We start from the raw sequence: 17,953 nt of genomic DNA, 5'->3' as shown, positions 1-17,953 counted from the left end.
CAATTTCTCTCGTATAAGCCTCATATAAGTCGCGTATAAGACGTACCCTTAAAATTGCCTTAAAATCGTTGAATTTAAAAAAATTCTCTCATATAAGCCGCCCCCTGATTCACAATTTTCACCTCCATATTCATGGTTTTAATAGGGAGTACAAATGTGTTATTTTGAAAGGAAAATCTACCATATTTTCTCGCAGATAAGACGCCCCAGCCTATAAACCGCCCCAGCATATAAACCGAACCCTTAAAATTGCCTTAAAAATCATTGAATTTCCCAATTTCTCTCGTATAAGCCCCCCCCTGATTCACAATGTCCACCTCCATATTCATGTTTTTAATATTCAGTACAAATGTGTTACTTTGAAGGGAAAATCTCAATAAAAATCATTCCAAGTAGTATTTCCGAGATGTATTTCTGGATTGCACATTCCGAGATGCATTTCTGGATTGCACATTCCAAAAGGGTGTTGCCTGCACATAGACAAATCTAAAAAGTAAGTCATGTGAGCAGTACAACCAGAATCCATGTTGCAGGGGTGTCCAAACTATTCCACAAACTGAGTCCTCATTTTAGTTCCAATTGCTCCAACAAGCATACCTCAAATTACAATACTAACTTGAGATATGACTTTAATTATAATTCTATACTTTTAATTCAAACTCACTCATATAAACGACATTCCCTCATTACATTGAATAGAAACGCCATTCCCAACTTTAAATATTAGCAGAATTTTGCAACTCCAGCACTGATGTCCAATGAGCAAATCGCAATAAAGATGGACGAAATATAAATGTGTAGTAAAGGGAGGGGGCGGGTTTGGGGGGTATGGAGGCGGAATCCAATTATTTTCAATAATAAAAAAATATGCCACATCAAAGGTAGGAACTGCATCATATACGAAATCAGGTCTGGAACCACCATCGGCGTTCAGGACTTTTTTTTATCATTTTAATTAACCGAAATCTTAATTTGATGGAAAAATCGAGGCTGTATGGGCAGAGCAGCAATCTAGTTTCTCCTTTTTAATTTTTTATTTTAGGGAGTAGAGGGCTGTATGAACGACTAAAAATGTGGTGGTCAAAATGTGACCCCCCCCTCGTCTTTGCCGCCTTAGGCTCTCAAAATGGGAGGCGCCCCAATTGCGAGATAGAGGCGGGTTTAAGTGAAAAAAAAGTGGAAAGCCCGGCGGGATTTAAATTAACTTTTGTGGTCTCTTAGTGAGCAGGAAAAGAGTTTTAAGCGGAAGTTATTTTTAAAAAAGGCTACAGGTTAATTATCAGGCAATAATAGTTTTTTTGTCAATGTTAACTAGATCTAAAAATATCACAGTGGACTAAGTTGAGTGCAGTGTCTAATAGTGTGAGGGTGATTTCAAAATAAAAGATTTTAAATTCCACTCTTAAAATATCAAGGGGAGAAAACATTGATTTAATTACCGCATTTTAACGACTATAAGGCGCACTTAAGTCTTCAATTTTCTCCAAAATAGACAGTGCGTCTTATAATACAGTGCGCCTTATATATGGAAAAAAACAGAAAACCAAAAACCACCACTGTCGGATATTTAAAAAAACACAAACGCCTGATCTGAAACAATACTGTTAAATATGCAGATGCCATCTTAGTTTATAACATCTTCCATCATATAGCTCCTCCCCCACTGCCAAAAAAATCCAAAACATCAACAATGGCTGGCTCTAGAGGTGACTGTAAACTAGTGAGTGCTTCATACCTGGAAGTCAATAGCTATTACCCTATTTTCATGACTATAAGGCGCACTTCAAAGTCTTAAATTTTCTCTAAAATAGACAGTGCGCCTTATATATGGAAAAAAACAAAAACCAAAAACCACCACTGTCAGATATTAAAAAAACATAAACGCCTGAACTGAAACAATCCTGTTAAATATGCAGATGCCATCTTAGTTTACAAAATCTTCCATCATATAGCTCCTCCCCCACTGCAAGATTTGATACAAAAAAATCCAAAACATCAACAATGGCTGGCTCTAGAGGTGACTGTGAAGTAGTGAGTACTTCATACCTGGAAGTCAATAGCATGTACCGTATTTTCACCACTATAAGGCGCACTTAAAAGTCTTACATTTACTCCAAAATAGACAGTGCGCCTTATAATACAGTGCGCCTTATATATGGAAAAAAACAAAACCAAAAACGAACAACCACCACTGTCGGATATTAAAAAAACACAAAAAATACTGTTAAATATGCAGATGCCATCTTAGCTTACAAAATCTTCCATCCTATAGCTCCTCCCCCACAAAAAAATCCAAAACATCAACAATGGCTTGCTCTAGAGGTGACTGTAAAGTAGTGAGTGCTTCATACCTGGAAGTCAATAGCAATTACCGCATTTTCACAAGTATAAGGCGCACTTAAAAGTCTTAAATTTTCTCCAAAATAGACAGTGCGCCTTATAATACAGTGCGCCTTATATATGGAAAAAATGTCATTCATTGAGGGTGCGCCTTATAGTGCGGTGCGCCTTATAGTCGTGAAAATACGGTACTTATTTATATTTGTCAGTTTGTTGTTGTTATTTGTGTACTACAATAGTGAAAGTTTTAAAAAGACCTACACTGTCCAGCATATCCAAATCCTTAGCACATACCTTTAAATCTCAATATCCTGACAATAATGCCAATAAAAGCCTTCAATTCAATTTAAATAGACATCTAAAGCCATCAATGACAGTAAAACAATCACATTTAAATGAATAATATCCCCCATCTTGTCAATAGCGACCAATCCTTTAGACATACCTGTTCCATTACATTAGCTAACAAGGTAAGAAGTCTATCTAGTAATACAATATGTGCTAAAGATGCAAAATGGAGAAATCAAAAAAGCCTCCAGATGTGTTATTTCTGCATGAATTCCAGTGAGTAATTACTTCACAGACGCCATTTTTTCCATGTCATTACCCAGACTCCTCTGTGCCAAGGCCAGGTGACAAACAGATGGACCTGGCCAGCGCCGAACTGAAGCTCTTGGCTTGACCGGCGGCCAATGAGAGATTAGATGATGCCAACGATGGGCCCGAGGCCACGCTGTCATCTCGCTAAAAGTTACGAATCATTTAACGGGTGCTGCTCAGCCGTATCTGAAGACACTTTAATAACGGACATTTTTCATACTGCTATTTACCCAAACTGTTTCTCGCTCACGATTCTGGTCTGAAAGATGATCCCGAACCATTATCCCGTGGTGGGGGTGTGTTAAGAGCAATAGTAATGGCTAGTACTGCAAAAAAATGGAAATCTAATCAAGATAAAATATATCAAAACAAGGGATATTATGCTAATTTAATTTAATGCATTTCGCATGCAGTTTTTTTTTTAGTTCGTCTTCCAACCAAAAAAATTCTAATAAAATTATTGTTATTGATCTTAGAGTAAGAAATATATCTAGATATTAAACTCTCATGAATATCCATTTGACCGGCGACCAAACGTCTGGTCGACCAAACGTCCGGGCGACCAAACGTCCGGGCGACCAAACATCTATATATAATATATATATATATAATATATCTATATTCGTACACTTCATTTAATCCAAGACATTTTGATTACTCCAAACTATGCATATTTAATCCAAGACATTTCTGATACCGTTTTTTGGTGCGTTTTTCAACCAAAAAAATCCTAACAAAATTATTGTTATTGATCTTAGAGTAAGAAATAACATATCTATAATCATAAACTTCATTTAATCCAAGACATTTCCCAAACAGTTTTTTTTGGTGCGTTTTCCAACCAAAAAATTTAATAAAATTATTTTTATTGATCTTAGAGTAAGAAATAATATATCTATATTTGTATACTTCATTTAGTCCAAGACATTTGTCATACTGTTTTTTTAGTTCGTTTTCCAACCAAAAAATCCTAATAAAATTATTTTTATTGATCTTAGAGTAAGAAATAACATATCTATAATCATAAACTTCATTTAATCCAATACATTTCTCATACTGTTTTTTTAGTTCATTTTCCAACCAAAAAAAAACAAACAAAATTACTTTTGATTGATCTTAGAGTAAGAAATAAAATATCTATATTTATACCCTTCACATTTTGCATGTAATTATTTTCCATCAATTTTAAATGTCAATAAATCCTTATTATTAAAATATAACCACATTCCACCCTATTAAAATACAAAGCGACCCTAAAATTTATTTCTGTCTATTTTAAACCAACAAAATAACCAAAATATTGCAACTCTAGTTACAAAGCAGTCCTATTCATAACCCAGTCCCAAAACAATAAACATATTGTTAAATTAAACTCTATCGGAGAATGTCAGTCAGTCATCAGCATGCATTACTTTTTAATACCATTTTTTTATGATATCTCGTTACAATGTGCAGATGGTCATAATGTTGTGGCAGGCCACTTTACCTATTAAAAGGGGCGTAGTATTGAAAATGGACTTTTTAATGACATATACAAATAGCTAAGGCTCTAAAATGCCAACGCATCGAGTGTGAAATTAACCGACAAAGAAAGTCTTGGCTTCAGATTTCGGTAAAATATGTACGAACTAAAAAAGTTTGGCTAAATGATGTATACACTGAAAAAAATAGATACTAGGTCGGTTCTGAGGGGACATTTTGTTTGATTCGGAAGTAAATTCTGTATCTGTTCGGAATAGTTTGAAAAAACATTTTTTCTCGCATATAAGCCTTACCCTTAAAATTGTCTTACAATAGTTTTATTATAAAATGTATCTAATTGACTAAAATCAATGTTCAAAATAAGTTTTACTGCATTTCTAGACGGTAATTCACTTGTATTTATCCTAAAATATAGAAAATATTCACATTGGACGCTTAAAAAACTGCTTTTCCAGATTTAGTAATAAGATTAGCATTTTAGCACTTATCCAATAATATCCTATATATCCTATAATTATCCATATAATTATAATATATCCTATAATTATCCATATTATATCCCATATCTTATAATAATAATTATTATTATTACTACTATTATTATTATTACTATTATTATTATTACTATTATTGCTATTATTATTACTATTATTGCTATTATTATTATTACTATTATTATTATTACTATTATTGCTATTATTATTACTATTATTGCTATTATTATTACTATTATTATTATTATTATTACTACTATTATTATTACTATAATTACTATAATTATTAATACTATTATTACTATTACTACTATTATTAGTATTACAACTATTACTACTATTACTACTATTACCACTATTTTTACTATTACTACGATTTTTACTATTACTACTACTACTACTACTACTACTACTATTGCTACTATTTTTACTATTACTACTACTACTACTATTACTACTATTTTTACTATTACTACTACTACTACTATTACTACTATTTTTACTATTACTACTACTACTACTATTACTACTATTTTTACTATTACTACTACTACTACTATTACTACTATTTTTACTATTACTACTACTACTATTACTACTATTTTTACTATTACTACTACTGCTACTATTACTACTACTACAACTACTACTACTATTACTACTATTTTTACTATTACTACTACTACGATTACTATTTTTACTATTACTACTACTACTACTACTATTACTACTACTACAACTATTATTATTATTATGTTACCATATATATATATATACATATATATATATTTTTTACATTATACAGCACCTATTTTCCTCCCTGCTTTTACCCCTCTACATCTTATTTCTGTATTCTTATATGTTAATGAGCTGAATGTAAATATCCCATGATACAACATGGACACCTGCGACTTATAGTCCAGTGAGCCTTATATACTAAAAAATGTTTTTTGTTGAAAATTTGGTAAGCAAGACCTACATCCGAAAATTACAGATTGAAAGATTATTCAGATTTAATTACCATTAATGGCACAAGATGTCAAAACCTGTTTTGACGAGGAAAACTGGCAGTAAAAAATTAACATTGAACTCAATGAACAACTTACCTTTATACTCATTTTTGTTTATTTTTTATACACTGCAAAACCCTACTTATTGACCTTATTGTAAGCAGTTCATGGAGTTCATGCCAAAAAAATGGTTGCCTCTACATTAGAATTCCTGTTTTTTTGCACGCTATGGCTAGAGGCGTTCACCTTCGCGATGGGTCGCCAAGTACGTTGTCATGTAAAATGTACGTCCACCATGATAATCGAGAAATTTGCTACACGGCATGAACGCAGACTAATCAAAGTACATGTGGTGGGGAACATTACGAACAAGACAATTTGCCCAAATGTGTGTGTGTGTAGGTGTGTTTGTATCTTATTATTTTATGGACGGCTGCACTCTTAGTGCTCCTGTGGATGTGGCAGCCGAATAAAGATTGAATTAAGATAAAAATATAGGAGGACTGCGCCCGTGGGATAAAAGATGTTGTCTATCGTTTATTTCGCGCACTTTGCGTTGATGATTAAGTGGGTTTTTGGACACAATTACATGTTTTTGGGAGAAATCAGAGCAAAAAAAAATGAGTTTGGTGGATTTCTGTAAAAACTGCAATGAGTGCACATAGAACCGTATTTTCACGACTATAAGGCGCACTTAAAAGTTTTAAATTTTCTCCAAAATAGACAGTGCGCATTATAATCCAGTGCGCCTTATATATGGAAAAAAACAGAAAACCAAACACGAAAAACCACCACTGTCGGATATTAAAAAATACACAAACGCCTAAACTGAAACAATACTGTTAAATATGCAGATGCCATCATAGTTTACAACATCTTCCATCATATAGCTCCTCCCCCACTGCAAGATTTTATACAAAAACATCAACAATGGCTGGCTCTAGAGGTGACTGTAAAGTAGTGAGTGCTTCATACCTGGAAGTCAATAGCAATTTCCGTATTTTCACCACTATAAGGCGCACTTAAAAGTCTCAAATTTTCTCCAAAATAGACAGTGTGCACCTTATAATACAGTGCGCCTTATATATGGAAAAATGTCATTCATTTAGGGTGCGCCTTATAATGCGGTGCGCCTTATAGTCGTAAAAATACGGTAATACAATTGGCTCACAAAGTGTCCTATTTAATTGACATAGTCAAAAGTATTCAGTTAGCATTTTTGTCGGTTTATTATTATTGTGTGGGTTGCGGACTACCTGACATGGAGCGAGTTAAGAGAACAGTAGGACCTATAATCACACAAATGTAGCTTGACATGGGGCGGGGGGGGGGGGGGGGGTTAACTCACTCGGCATCGCTAGGTTGCTAGGCAACAGGGAATAGCGAGTCCAACAGATCTGGATTGAAATAGCAAACATGGAGAAATAGAGGTGCTAACCACCATGGGGTCCTTCATCTATGTTATTTTCTATTATCAATGGCATTTTGTCTAATTTGTGCGCATATAAGCCGCACCCTCGATTCAGTCAACATTTTTTTTGGCGACAAATACGGCCTATATGCAAGAAAATACGGTAAAACAAACTATACAACGGAAATCGAGTAAATATGTTTACGTATTATATCAATTGGGGCAGGTGTAGTTCAATGCTAGCTTAAAGCTCTCAGGTTTATTTGTCAGTGACACCCCAACCTGACCCCAAAAAGCCACTCAAGTTGAGCCGAGTCGGGAAACGAGGTCAGGTACAATCAACATTGTTGTCACGGTTATGTCCACTCTGGCCTGTAACCAGGCAACAAGGCGGCGCCATCGCTATAAAACCGATGTGACAGCGTCAGGTGGATTGAGCTTGGTGGACTAGAAGCGTGAACCACAGCAGTTTGTAACGTAACACGAGCCAGATCACATCACGGTTCAAAAAGGTCCTTAAACCTAACCATTTTGTATTTAAACACCCTAACCCAGTGGTGTCAAACATACAGCCAGCGGGCCGGATCCGGTCCGTCTGGTGGTTTGGTACGGCCCGAGGAAGAAAGCTGAATTGTATAAAAAAATTATGAATTTTCTTTAAAATTTGTAGTTCTTGTATTATCCGCTAGGGGCGCTGTGTTTTAGTACGTGCAGACAACATGAATTGACATTAATTTATGTTCTTATGTTATTCTCTTGTTCATAATATATTGTTCATAATGTAAACGGAAAATTCTTTTAATAAACTTTTTGATAATTTACTGATTCTTTGCACTGATTATTAGTATTAGTGACTAATACAAAGAAAAAAAGGGGGTTTATTGTTAGTTCTATGTCATTTTGCAATGAGTTTACTGGTCCGACCCGCTTCATCTCAAATTAAGCTGTATTTGGCCCGCAGACCAAAGGGAGTTTGACACCCCTGCCCTAACCATTTTGTATTTAAACACACCCTAACCCTAACCATTTTGTATTATAAACACACCCTAACTCTAAAAATGTTGTTTTTAAACACACCCTAACCCTAAAAATGTTGTATTTAAACACACCCTAACCCTCACCCTAACCCTTTTGTATTTAAACACACCCTAACCCTAAAAAATTTGTATTTAAACACACCCTAACCCTAACCATTTTGTATTTAAACACACCCTAACCCTAAACATTTTGTATTTAAACACACCCTAACCCTAACCATTTTGTATTTAAACACACCCTAACCCTAAACATTTTGTATTTAAATACACCCTAACCCTAAACATTTTGTATTTAAACACACCCTAACCCTAAACATACCCTAACCCTCACCATTTTGTATTTAAACACACCCTAACCCAAACCATTTTGTATTTAAACACACCCTAACCCTAAACATTTTGTATTTAAATACACCCTAACCCTAAACATTTAGTATTTAAACACACCCTAACCCTCACCCAAACCATTTTGTATTTAAACACACCCTAACCCTAACCATTTTGTATTTAAACACACCCTAACCCTAACTAATTTGTATTTAAACACACCCTAATCCTAACAATTTTGTATTTAAACACACCTAACCCTAACCCTTATCCTAACCCTAACCCTGACCTGACCTAACCCTAACCCACAATCGCCGTTTCGGAAGCTAGCCAACGATTAGTCGAAGCAAAATCTGGATTTCATTCAAAAAGACGAAAATAAGAATAACCATAATAAGACCAAATAGGCATCATTTCAACCTTGTTGTCCTAACACAATTTTATATGTGTGTCTTACTATTGAATGACTATTCATTTATAGGCTCGGTTTTTGAACAAAAAAAGACAGGTAAAAACTGATAAAGACACCACTTACCATGGTCTACGACGAACATCGTAGAGGTCAATCTTGTTGGGCGCTCTCCATGGAGTGGCTGGAAAATAAAATGGATGTTGTCCCCTTGCACTGTAGGATATTTCACCTCAGATTAGATCAAAGTCATAATTTCATTCTCCCTATCCAGTTACCAGTCGAGACATCTGATAAGAAATGGCTTCACACAAGAGCCAGAGGGTCAATTTAGACGTTATCTAGCTTTTGAGTTATAAGGGCGCTTGGCTTGGACTTCTTTCATCATCACCCAGGATGCGTCTTACCTGGGTAATAACGTGTTACACCCGTGGCACTGCCAAAAACCTGCCAGCGGAGGGAGCTGTCTTCTCGACGGTTTTCGATGAAGACTCGTTCCAAAGCTTGAGTCCAGTTTAATTCATTTAGGATGACCGGAGCTGTAGGAATACATATTGGATTTAAATTTGTGTATTTTCTTGTATATTGACCACCTCCGCGTATAAGCCGTAAAAAAACAACAACAATGAATCAAAACTAAATATCAGAAACAGAGTTCGCCTCTGTGTATAAGCCGTAATTTTTAGACAAAGAATCCAAAGTAAATATCAGAAACAGAGTTAATCAATTTTTAACTACTGCGTTTTCTCACATATAAGCCGTCTCTGCGTAAAATCACAAAAAAATCAAAAATAAATATCAGAAACAAAGTGAATACATTTTTAACTACTGTTTTCTCGCATATAAGCCGCATGTGTATAAGCCGCACCCTTAAAATTGCCCTAAAATCGTTGAATTTGACAATTTCTCTCGTATAAGCCGCCCCCTATTAACAATGTTCACCTCCATATTCATGGGTTTAATAGGGAGTACAAATGTGTTACTTTGAAGGAAAATTATTGAGAAAAAACATTGCATATTGTATTTTTTAGCGTGACCGGACGTTTGGTCGCCGGTCTTTTGGTCCCATTTGGTCGCTGGTCAAATGTACTTGTATATTAAACAGTACTTTGATATTAAACTTTCCCTCTTAGATATTAAACTCTCTCTCTTAGATATCAAACTCTCTCTCTTAGATATTAAATTATCTTTCTTTGATATTAGACTCTCTCTCTCTTAGATACTAAACTCTCTCTCTTAGATATTAAACTCTCTCTCTCTTAGATATTAAACTCTCTCTCTTAGATATTAAACTCTCCCTCTTAGATATTAAACTCTCTCTCATGAATATAATTTTGAGAGCTGGTTTCAACAGTAAACTCTGTCACCATTTGACCGGCGACCAAAAAGGACCAAAAGACCGGCGACTAAACGTCCGACCATCATTTTCGAGATACTTTATGAATCAAAAGGATCATCTGCTGGATTTCACATTCCTAAAAGGGTGTCCCCTGCATGTAGACAAATTCAAACAGTAAGTCATGTGACCACTACAACCAGGAAGTGTGTCTATAGCGGTCTAATTTGAACCAAGTCTCTGGGTGCAATAATAGCATGAGTTACACATTACGCAAGTTTTAATGAGTATTTGGGAGTCAGGGTACTACATAATACATTTCAAAAGTCCTAGAACAACCTTGGCCGCCAAATTTTTGAAGTAAACACCCCGGCAGGTCGGCATTGACCATCTCACAGGACATCAAATCTAATCTTTCTGATCTTCGAATAGTCGCCGATGCTGCTTTGAAGGTTTTTAGCAATTTAAAAATACCCTGAAGTGAAAAATCATAAGGTCAGAGTAGGATTTTTTACCTTAAAAAAGTACAGGGGGAAAAATACTGTTCGTATTAGTTTAAAGTGGCACACACTTGGGAATAAATGAAGTGTTTTAAATGTCTGTAGTTAACATTAAGTTCAATGGCGGGTGCAATGGTGTTTTAATAGGGAGCTGATTAAAGAGAAAACTAGTCGAGGAGAAACTCAACTGGCTTTTTTGGATTATAGAGAAGACGCTTAAAAAACATGTTAAAACCCAAAATCAGACTTTTGTCGTTAGCATTAGCATTAGCTATGTTTTTAAAGATGGCGGATTTTTACCCAAAATATGATAAAGACTAATTTATACACTGAAGAAAGATTGGTCTACAAGATTTGGCAGAATTTTTTTTGAAGAATCGCAGATAGAATATTTAAAAAACAATATTTTGGATGAAAAAATCGGGTTTTTAACAATTCATATTTTCCAATGTTATTCCTTGTGAGCCATACTACGAATTAAAAGTCAAAACGAGTGCCTTATGAATTTTTTGGGTCATTATACCACTTTTAAAGTGAAAAAAAATGAATATCTTTAAAAAAATATTCTTATGCTATTGCTAATCAATGAGAAAATGCATTCCAGAAGAGTTTACTGCCAAAAAATGAAGATTAAATCAGTTCTAGATGTAATATCTCACTTCTGTCATTAGCTGTTTCCATATTTTTAGCTCAAAAGTTAGCAAAGAACCAGATACACTCATCAAAAGAGCCATATGTGGCTCCTGAGCCATAGGTTCCCTACCCATTGACTAGCATATCCATTAATCTAAATGTTTTTGTACCTAAAGTGGGTTTTTTTGTAGATTGCGTTGATAATTATTTAAATAAAAACAAAACTAGGAATTTGAAAGTCAAAACAACATACATGTAAACGTGTTTTTAAATTTTTTTTTTTGCAATTTCACCACTTTTAAAGTGAAAAAAAATGATTTTTTGATAAAAAAAATTATTATGCTATTGCTAATCAATGAAAGGATGCATTCCAGAAGAGTTTACTACAAAAAAATGAAGATTAAAGCAGTTTTAGATATAATATCTCAGTTCTATCATTAGCAGTTTCCATATTTTTTAGCTCACAAGCTAGCAAAGACCCACATATGGCTCCTGAGCCATAGTTTCCCTACCCATTGACTAGCATATCCGTTAATCTAAACGCTTTTGCACCTAAAGCGGGTATTTTTTTTTGTAGATTGGGATGCAATGCTTATTTAGAGAAGATCAAAAAGCAAAAAAAAAAAAAACACATTTCAATTTCACCTGAACGGCGCAATCCTCAAGCAGCGGTCAGGCAGTCATCTGATTAACGCGTGTAAAAGTATTATCCTTTAAGCAGCAGTTATCACAACCTTCGTGCTGTCAAGTCCCGGCTGTTCTCTTATCTAAGTCCAGCCACCGACCGAGTATGATACGATAGGCGTCCCGTACCGGCCAAGGGCAAGGAGGAGACATCCCTTCTTCCATTGCCGTTTAAAATACGTTGACTAAAAATATCAGGTCGCAAAATCGGGTCTGTTTTGTTAGATATTTGCAAATGGTAGTGGAGATGGAGAAGTAAATATGTATTGGAATTAGATTGTTGGAGTAGAAAAATGCTTTTTTTCAAATGTTAATATCAGTTTATAATTTTTTTTTGAAAGAAAACAAAACTGGTGAAAGGCTACAAGGTATCACATTAACTGATTTTTTTTAAAAAAAACTATGAATTTAGGATATTGCAAGATTTAATATGTCACATTTTAATCATTTTTTTTGAGTAATCGTTTATTTGTTAGGTACTATGTGGTGAAAGTTTTATATCTCATTATATTTGTATAATGACAATAAGAGCATTCGATTCAATTCAATGGTAATAGTCGGAATGGTCATAGTTTCACAAAAAAAACTAAGTTAATGTTTTCATTTTATACTAATTTAGGTCATTGCTGGTATTTGTTACCTATGCATACAAACAGACAACCAGACAAACAGGCAAACAGACAGACAACCAGACAAACAGACAGACAAACAGACAGAGATACAGACAGACAAACAAACAGACAGAGATACAGACAGACAAACAAACAGACAGAGATACAGACAGACAAACAGACAGACAGACAAACAGACAGACAAACAGACAGACAAACAGACAGACAAACAGACAGACAAACAGACAGACAAACAGACAGACAAACAGACAGACAAACAGACAGACAAACAGACAGACAAACAGACAGACAAACAGACAGACAAACAGACAGACAAACAGACAGACAAACAGACAGACAACCAGACAGACAGACAACCAGACAGACAACCAGACAACCAGACAGACAGACAACCAGACAGACCACCAGATAGACAAACAGACAGACAAACAGAGACAGACAGACAGACAGACAGACAAACAGACAGACAACCAGACAAACAGACAGACAAACAGACAGACAAACAGACAGACAAACAGACAGACAAACAGACAGACAAACAGACAGACAAACAGACAAACAGACAGACAAACAGACAGACAAACAGACAGACAAACAGACAGACAAACAGACAGACAGACAAACAGACAGAGATACAGACAGACAAACAAACAGACAGAGATACAGACAGACAAACAGACAGACAAACAGACAGACAAACAGACAGACAAACAGACAGACAAACAGACAAACAGACAGACAACCAGACAGACAGACAACCCGACAAACAGACAACCAGACAGACAACCCGACAAACAGACAACCCGACAGACAGACAACCCGACAGACAGACAACCAGACAGACAGACAAACCGACAAACACACCCACACACAAACACACCCACACAAACACACTCAGTTCACATGGCTTCAAGAAAAACCATCCCATCCAAGATAAGCTAACGCAACAACCTAATTCTCTTTGATTTATTCATCCAGGATATACACTGACTTCTCCGGACAGTTGATAAAAAGACAAATTCCAACCCGAGGGTCTAAATTGCAAACTCGCCCAGACACCAGACAGACCCCCCCCAACCCCCCCCCCCCCCCAACCCATCCTCAGGCACCATCATTCAGGTGAAACGGGTACCGCCTCCCACCACGTGTGATATCTTTAAAAGGCAATTCATCAAGGCGGCGCTCCCATGACATTTGGAGCACCCTTGGCTTTGCCCCCTTTTATACGGCACGACACGGCAAAAACGTTAAGAGTGGAATTTATGGGGCATCTCGGCTCCAGATCGTTCTTCAACCCCTATCGTGACCGCCCCCGCCCTTCTTACCTTTATATACACATTATTCACACTGATATATCTAAGATAAAGACCCATACAAACTACCGTATTTTCACCACTATAAGGCGCACCCTCAATGAATGACATTTTTTCCATATGTAAGGCGCACTGTATTATAAGGCGCACTGTATTATAAGGCGCACTGTCTATTTTGGAGAAAATGTAAGACTTTTAAGTGCGCCTTATAGTGGTGAAAATACGGTAATTGCTATTGACTTCCAAGTATGAAGCACTCACTACTTTACAGTCACCTCTAGAGCCAGCCATTGTTGATGTTTTGGATTTTTTGGGATAAAATCTTGAAGTGGGGGAGGAGCTATATGATGGAAGATGTTGTAAACTAAAATGGCATCTGTATGTTTAACAGTATTGTTTCAGTTCAGGCCTTTGTGTTTTTTTAAATATCCGACAGTGGTGGTTTTTCTTTTTTGGTTTTCTGTTTTTCCCATATATAAGGCGCACTGGATTATAAGGCGCGCGGTCTATTTTGGAGAAAATGTAAGACTTTTAAGTGCGCCTTATAGTCGTGAAAATACGGTAGATCTCCCTACCCAATACTGCTGGATTAATACAACATTTTACAAATGGCCGCACATTTCTGCCATATTCACAATGCATAGAGACGAGTATGATATATCAAGCGTGATGAATACACAAAGTGGGGCTCTAGGTTAGAAATCCATAACGGTAATGGAGCTAAAGCTATTAGCCAAGTCACTAAGAAAGAGTGTCGGCCATTAGCGATGTAGTAGTTTACATGTGTCGACAGCTCAAGGTGTTGTTTACATCGGGTTCACGTTGGACGGCTTAATTTCAGTCTGTTCGGAAATAATTTTCGGATGCTGTCGACTTCCCTCCAGTCCATCAAACTGAATAAAAACAAGGCTGACAGTCAAATTGCTGTAATTATCGCAAATGCAAAAGAAAACGCAGGCGGAATATATTTTTATACAAGCTTTTCTTCAACATAAATGTTCAAATGTCATGAAATTGGAAGGACTAAATCATTTTTTTGGGTGTTTTTAAAGAGGACCTCAATAATTTTTGGTGAGATGCATTAAGGAGTTATTTGATGGGTGTTATGTGTATTAGCTAAGAAATGTATCAAAATTTAAAACTAGATTAGTATTAAGTTAAGTGTAAGGTTAGATTAAATTTATTTTTTAGTGTTTTTGCATTGTAATCCAAGTTCATTTAAATTTGTTTATGTTATGTTACCAGCGGGTTGCCATGCAAAATAACCAGAGCACTCATATCTCGAATGTAAAACTTCATTTAGGTCACTCGTATTTCAAGACGTACCGTATTTTCACGACTATAAGGCGCACTTAAAAGTCTTAAATTTTCTCCAAAATAGACAGTGCGTCTTATAATCCAGTGCGCCTTATATATGGAAAAAAACAGAAAACCAAAAACCACCACTGTCGGATATTAAAAAAAACAAACGCCTGAACTGAAACAATACTGTTAATTATGTAGATGCCATTTTAGTTTTACAAAATCTTCCATCATATAGCTCCTCCCCCACTGCATGATTTTTACCAAAAAAATCCAAAACATCAACAATGGCTGGCTCTAGAGGTGACTGTAAAGTAGTGAGTGTTTCATACCTGGAAGTCAATAGCAATTACCGTATTTTCACAACTATAAGGCGCACTTAAGTCTTAAATTTGATCCAAAATAGACAGTGCGCCTTATAATACAGTGCGCCTTATGTATGGAAAAAATGTCATTCATTGAGGGTCCGCCTTATAATGCGGTGCACCCTATAGTCGTGAAAATACGGTAGTTGAAATTAGTAAACCCAAATTTTCCATGACATTCTCTTGCATTCCACACCTATATTTTGTGCCTTTCCAGAAATCTATAAAAACTCAATACAACTACACATAGCAGTACATAAAGTATAAAATATATGCATTAATAGCTCAAACGTTTAAGCTCCCCCTCTCGCTCTCTCTCGGGCACATTTTTGCCAGTTTTCTCGGCGCGTTCCTGATAACGGCGTCAATTGCCACGCTGTAAAAATGACAACGTAACATATTGTATTGTGCCAAAGGAAAGGGCGCCGTATGCAGCGGATTTAGACGTCACATTTAATGAAAGGACTTTACGCATCCGTTGGGGGGGGGGGGGGCGGCTTTATACCCCATTGCGAGCTGGGACTACTTATTGTCAGATGTAATATTCATGACGGCCTTATCGAGACTGTACAGTAAATCCATAACAAAAAAATTGGGAGGCAAAAGTGACATTCATTTTACGGAATGTTTGGCTATTAAAGTTGGCGATTACAACGGCCTGGAGCAACAGACTTTGTTCTTTTTAGGCAAGGCATCAGATGACGACCAGTTTAGGGTAGACTTCACTTTTAGTGTTAAAGTCAATTGGAGTCTAGCTCACTGAACAACAATAATAATGTATTTAATATAATATAAATTACCGTATTTTCACGACTAAGGCGCACTTAAAAGTCTTACATTTTCTCCAAAATAGACAGTGCGCCTTATAATACAGTGCGCCTTATATATGGAGAAAAACAGATAAACCAAAAATGAAAAACCACTACTGTCGGATATTAAAAAAACACAAACGCCGAAAGTGAAACAATACTGTTAAATATGCAGATGCCATCTTAGTTTACAACATCTTCCATCATATAGCTCCTCCCCCACTGCAAGATTTTATCCCAAAAAACTCCAAAACATCAACAATGGCTGGCTCTAGAGGCGACTGTAAAGTAGTGAGTGCTTCATACCTGGAAGTCAATAGCAATTACCGTATTTTCACCACTATAAGGCGCACTTAAAAGTCTTACATTTTCTCCAAAATAGACAGTACGCCTTATAATACCGTGCGCCTTATATATGAAAAAAACAATAAAACAATAACAAAAAAACACCAGTCAGTTATTAAAAAAACACAAACGCCTGAACTGAAACAATACTGTTAAATATGTAGATGCCATCTTAGTTTACAACATCTTACATCATTTAACTCCTCCCCCACTGTAAGATTTTATACAAAACAATCCAAAACATCAACAATGGCTGGCTCTAGAGGTGACTGTAAAGTAGTGAGTGCTTCATACCTGGAAGTCAATAGCAATTACCGTATTTTCACGACTATAAGGCGCACTTAAAAGTGAAAATTATCTGGCAATATGCTAGTTACTGTATAGTAAGTGTAAAAACTGATCATATTCATTTCAGAACAGTGAATGGCAATTATGCAGCGAGTTATTTTTAATCTTGAAAAAATCCTATTCTTAAACATTTCACCATTGACCGTCCACTATTTTCCACATTACCAAACACAGCAAAAAAAGAAACCGCTTTCTTGCTCGCTACAATATAATTTACCGGTCAAAAGCAAAATGGCCGAGTGTGACGGTGGGCCTCGGTAAGCCAGAGAAGGGAGGGAGGGTGGATGGGATGGCGCTATATAGCGATAGAAGAAAAGATAGAAAGAATTGAAGTGAAGGAGAGTGTAACAGATGAGACACTTCAATAATAGAAACCATTTATAGGCAAGGAATTTTCTCTCCTCCATCTTTTTCTTTCATTGTGATCCTTCCAGAAGCTAAATGAGGCGCCGTACGTGTCCTGGTTTGATTTGTCTGCCAGGCCTGGTGTCCATTTATTGAGATGGAGAGTGTTCCCTGAGCGCTGTAATGAACCATTTTATGATTCATTATCCCGCCGCTCATTCCTGCCGCCGA

At 36.0% G+C, this 17,953-nt stretch overlaps 1 protein-coding gene across 1 annotated transcript in view; it reads right to left on the bottom strand.

Moving 5' to 3' along the window:
* cacna2d2a (calcium channel, voltage-dependent, alpha 2/delta subunit 2a) overlaps window positions 1-17,953 on the bottom strand; it is a 143,270-nt gene that overhangs the window by 26,306 nt on the left and 99,011 nt on the right. Inside the window, exons 7-8 of the mRNA XM_077726040.1 lie at window positions 9,518-9,649; window positions 9,237-9,294 (exon numbers count right to left, since the gene is read on the bottom strand). Coding sequence (XP_077582166.1) covers window positions 9,237-9,294; window positions 9,518-9,649 — 190 coding nt within the window. The remainder of the gene's footprint in view (window positions 1-9,236; window positions 9,295-9,517; window positions 9,650-17,953) is intronic.

This window comes from Stigmatopora nigra, chromosome 10, assembly GCF_051989575.1.
Source record: "Stigmatopora nigra isolate UIUO_SnigA chromosome 10, RoL_Snig_1.1, whole genome shotgun sequence".
Classification (NCBI taxonomy): domain Eukaryota; kingdom Metazoa; phylum Chordata; class Actinopteri; order Syngnathiformes; family Syngnathidae; genus Stigmatopora; species Stigmatopora nigra.
The sequence above is the reverse complement of the archived record's forward strand: the minus strand, read 5'-3'. Positions and strand labels throughout refer to the sequence as shown.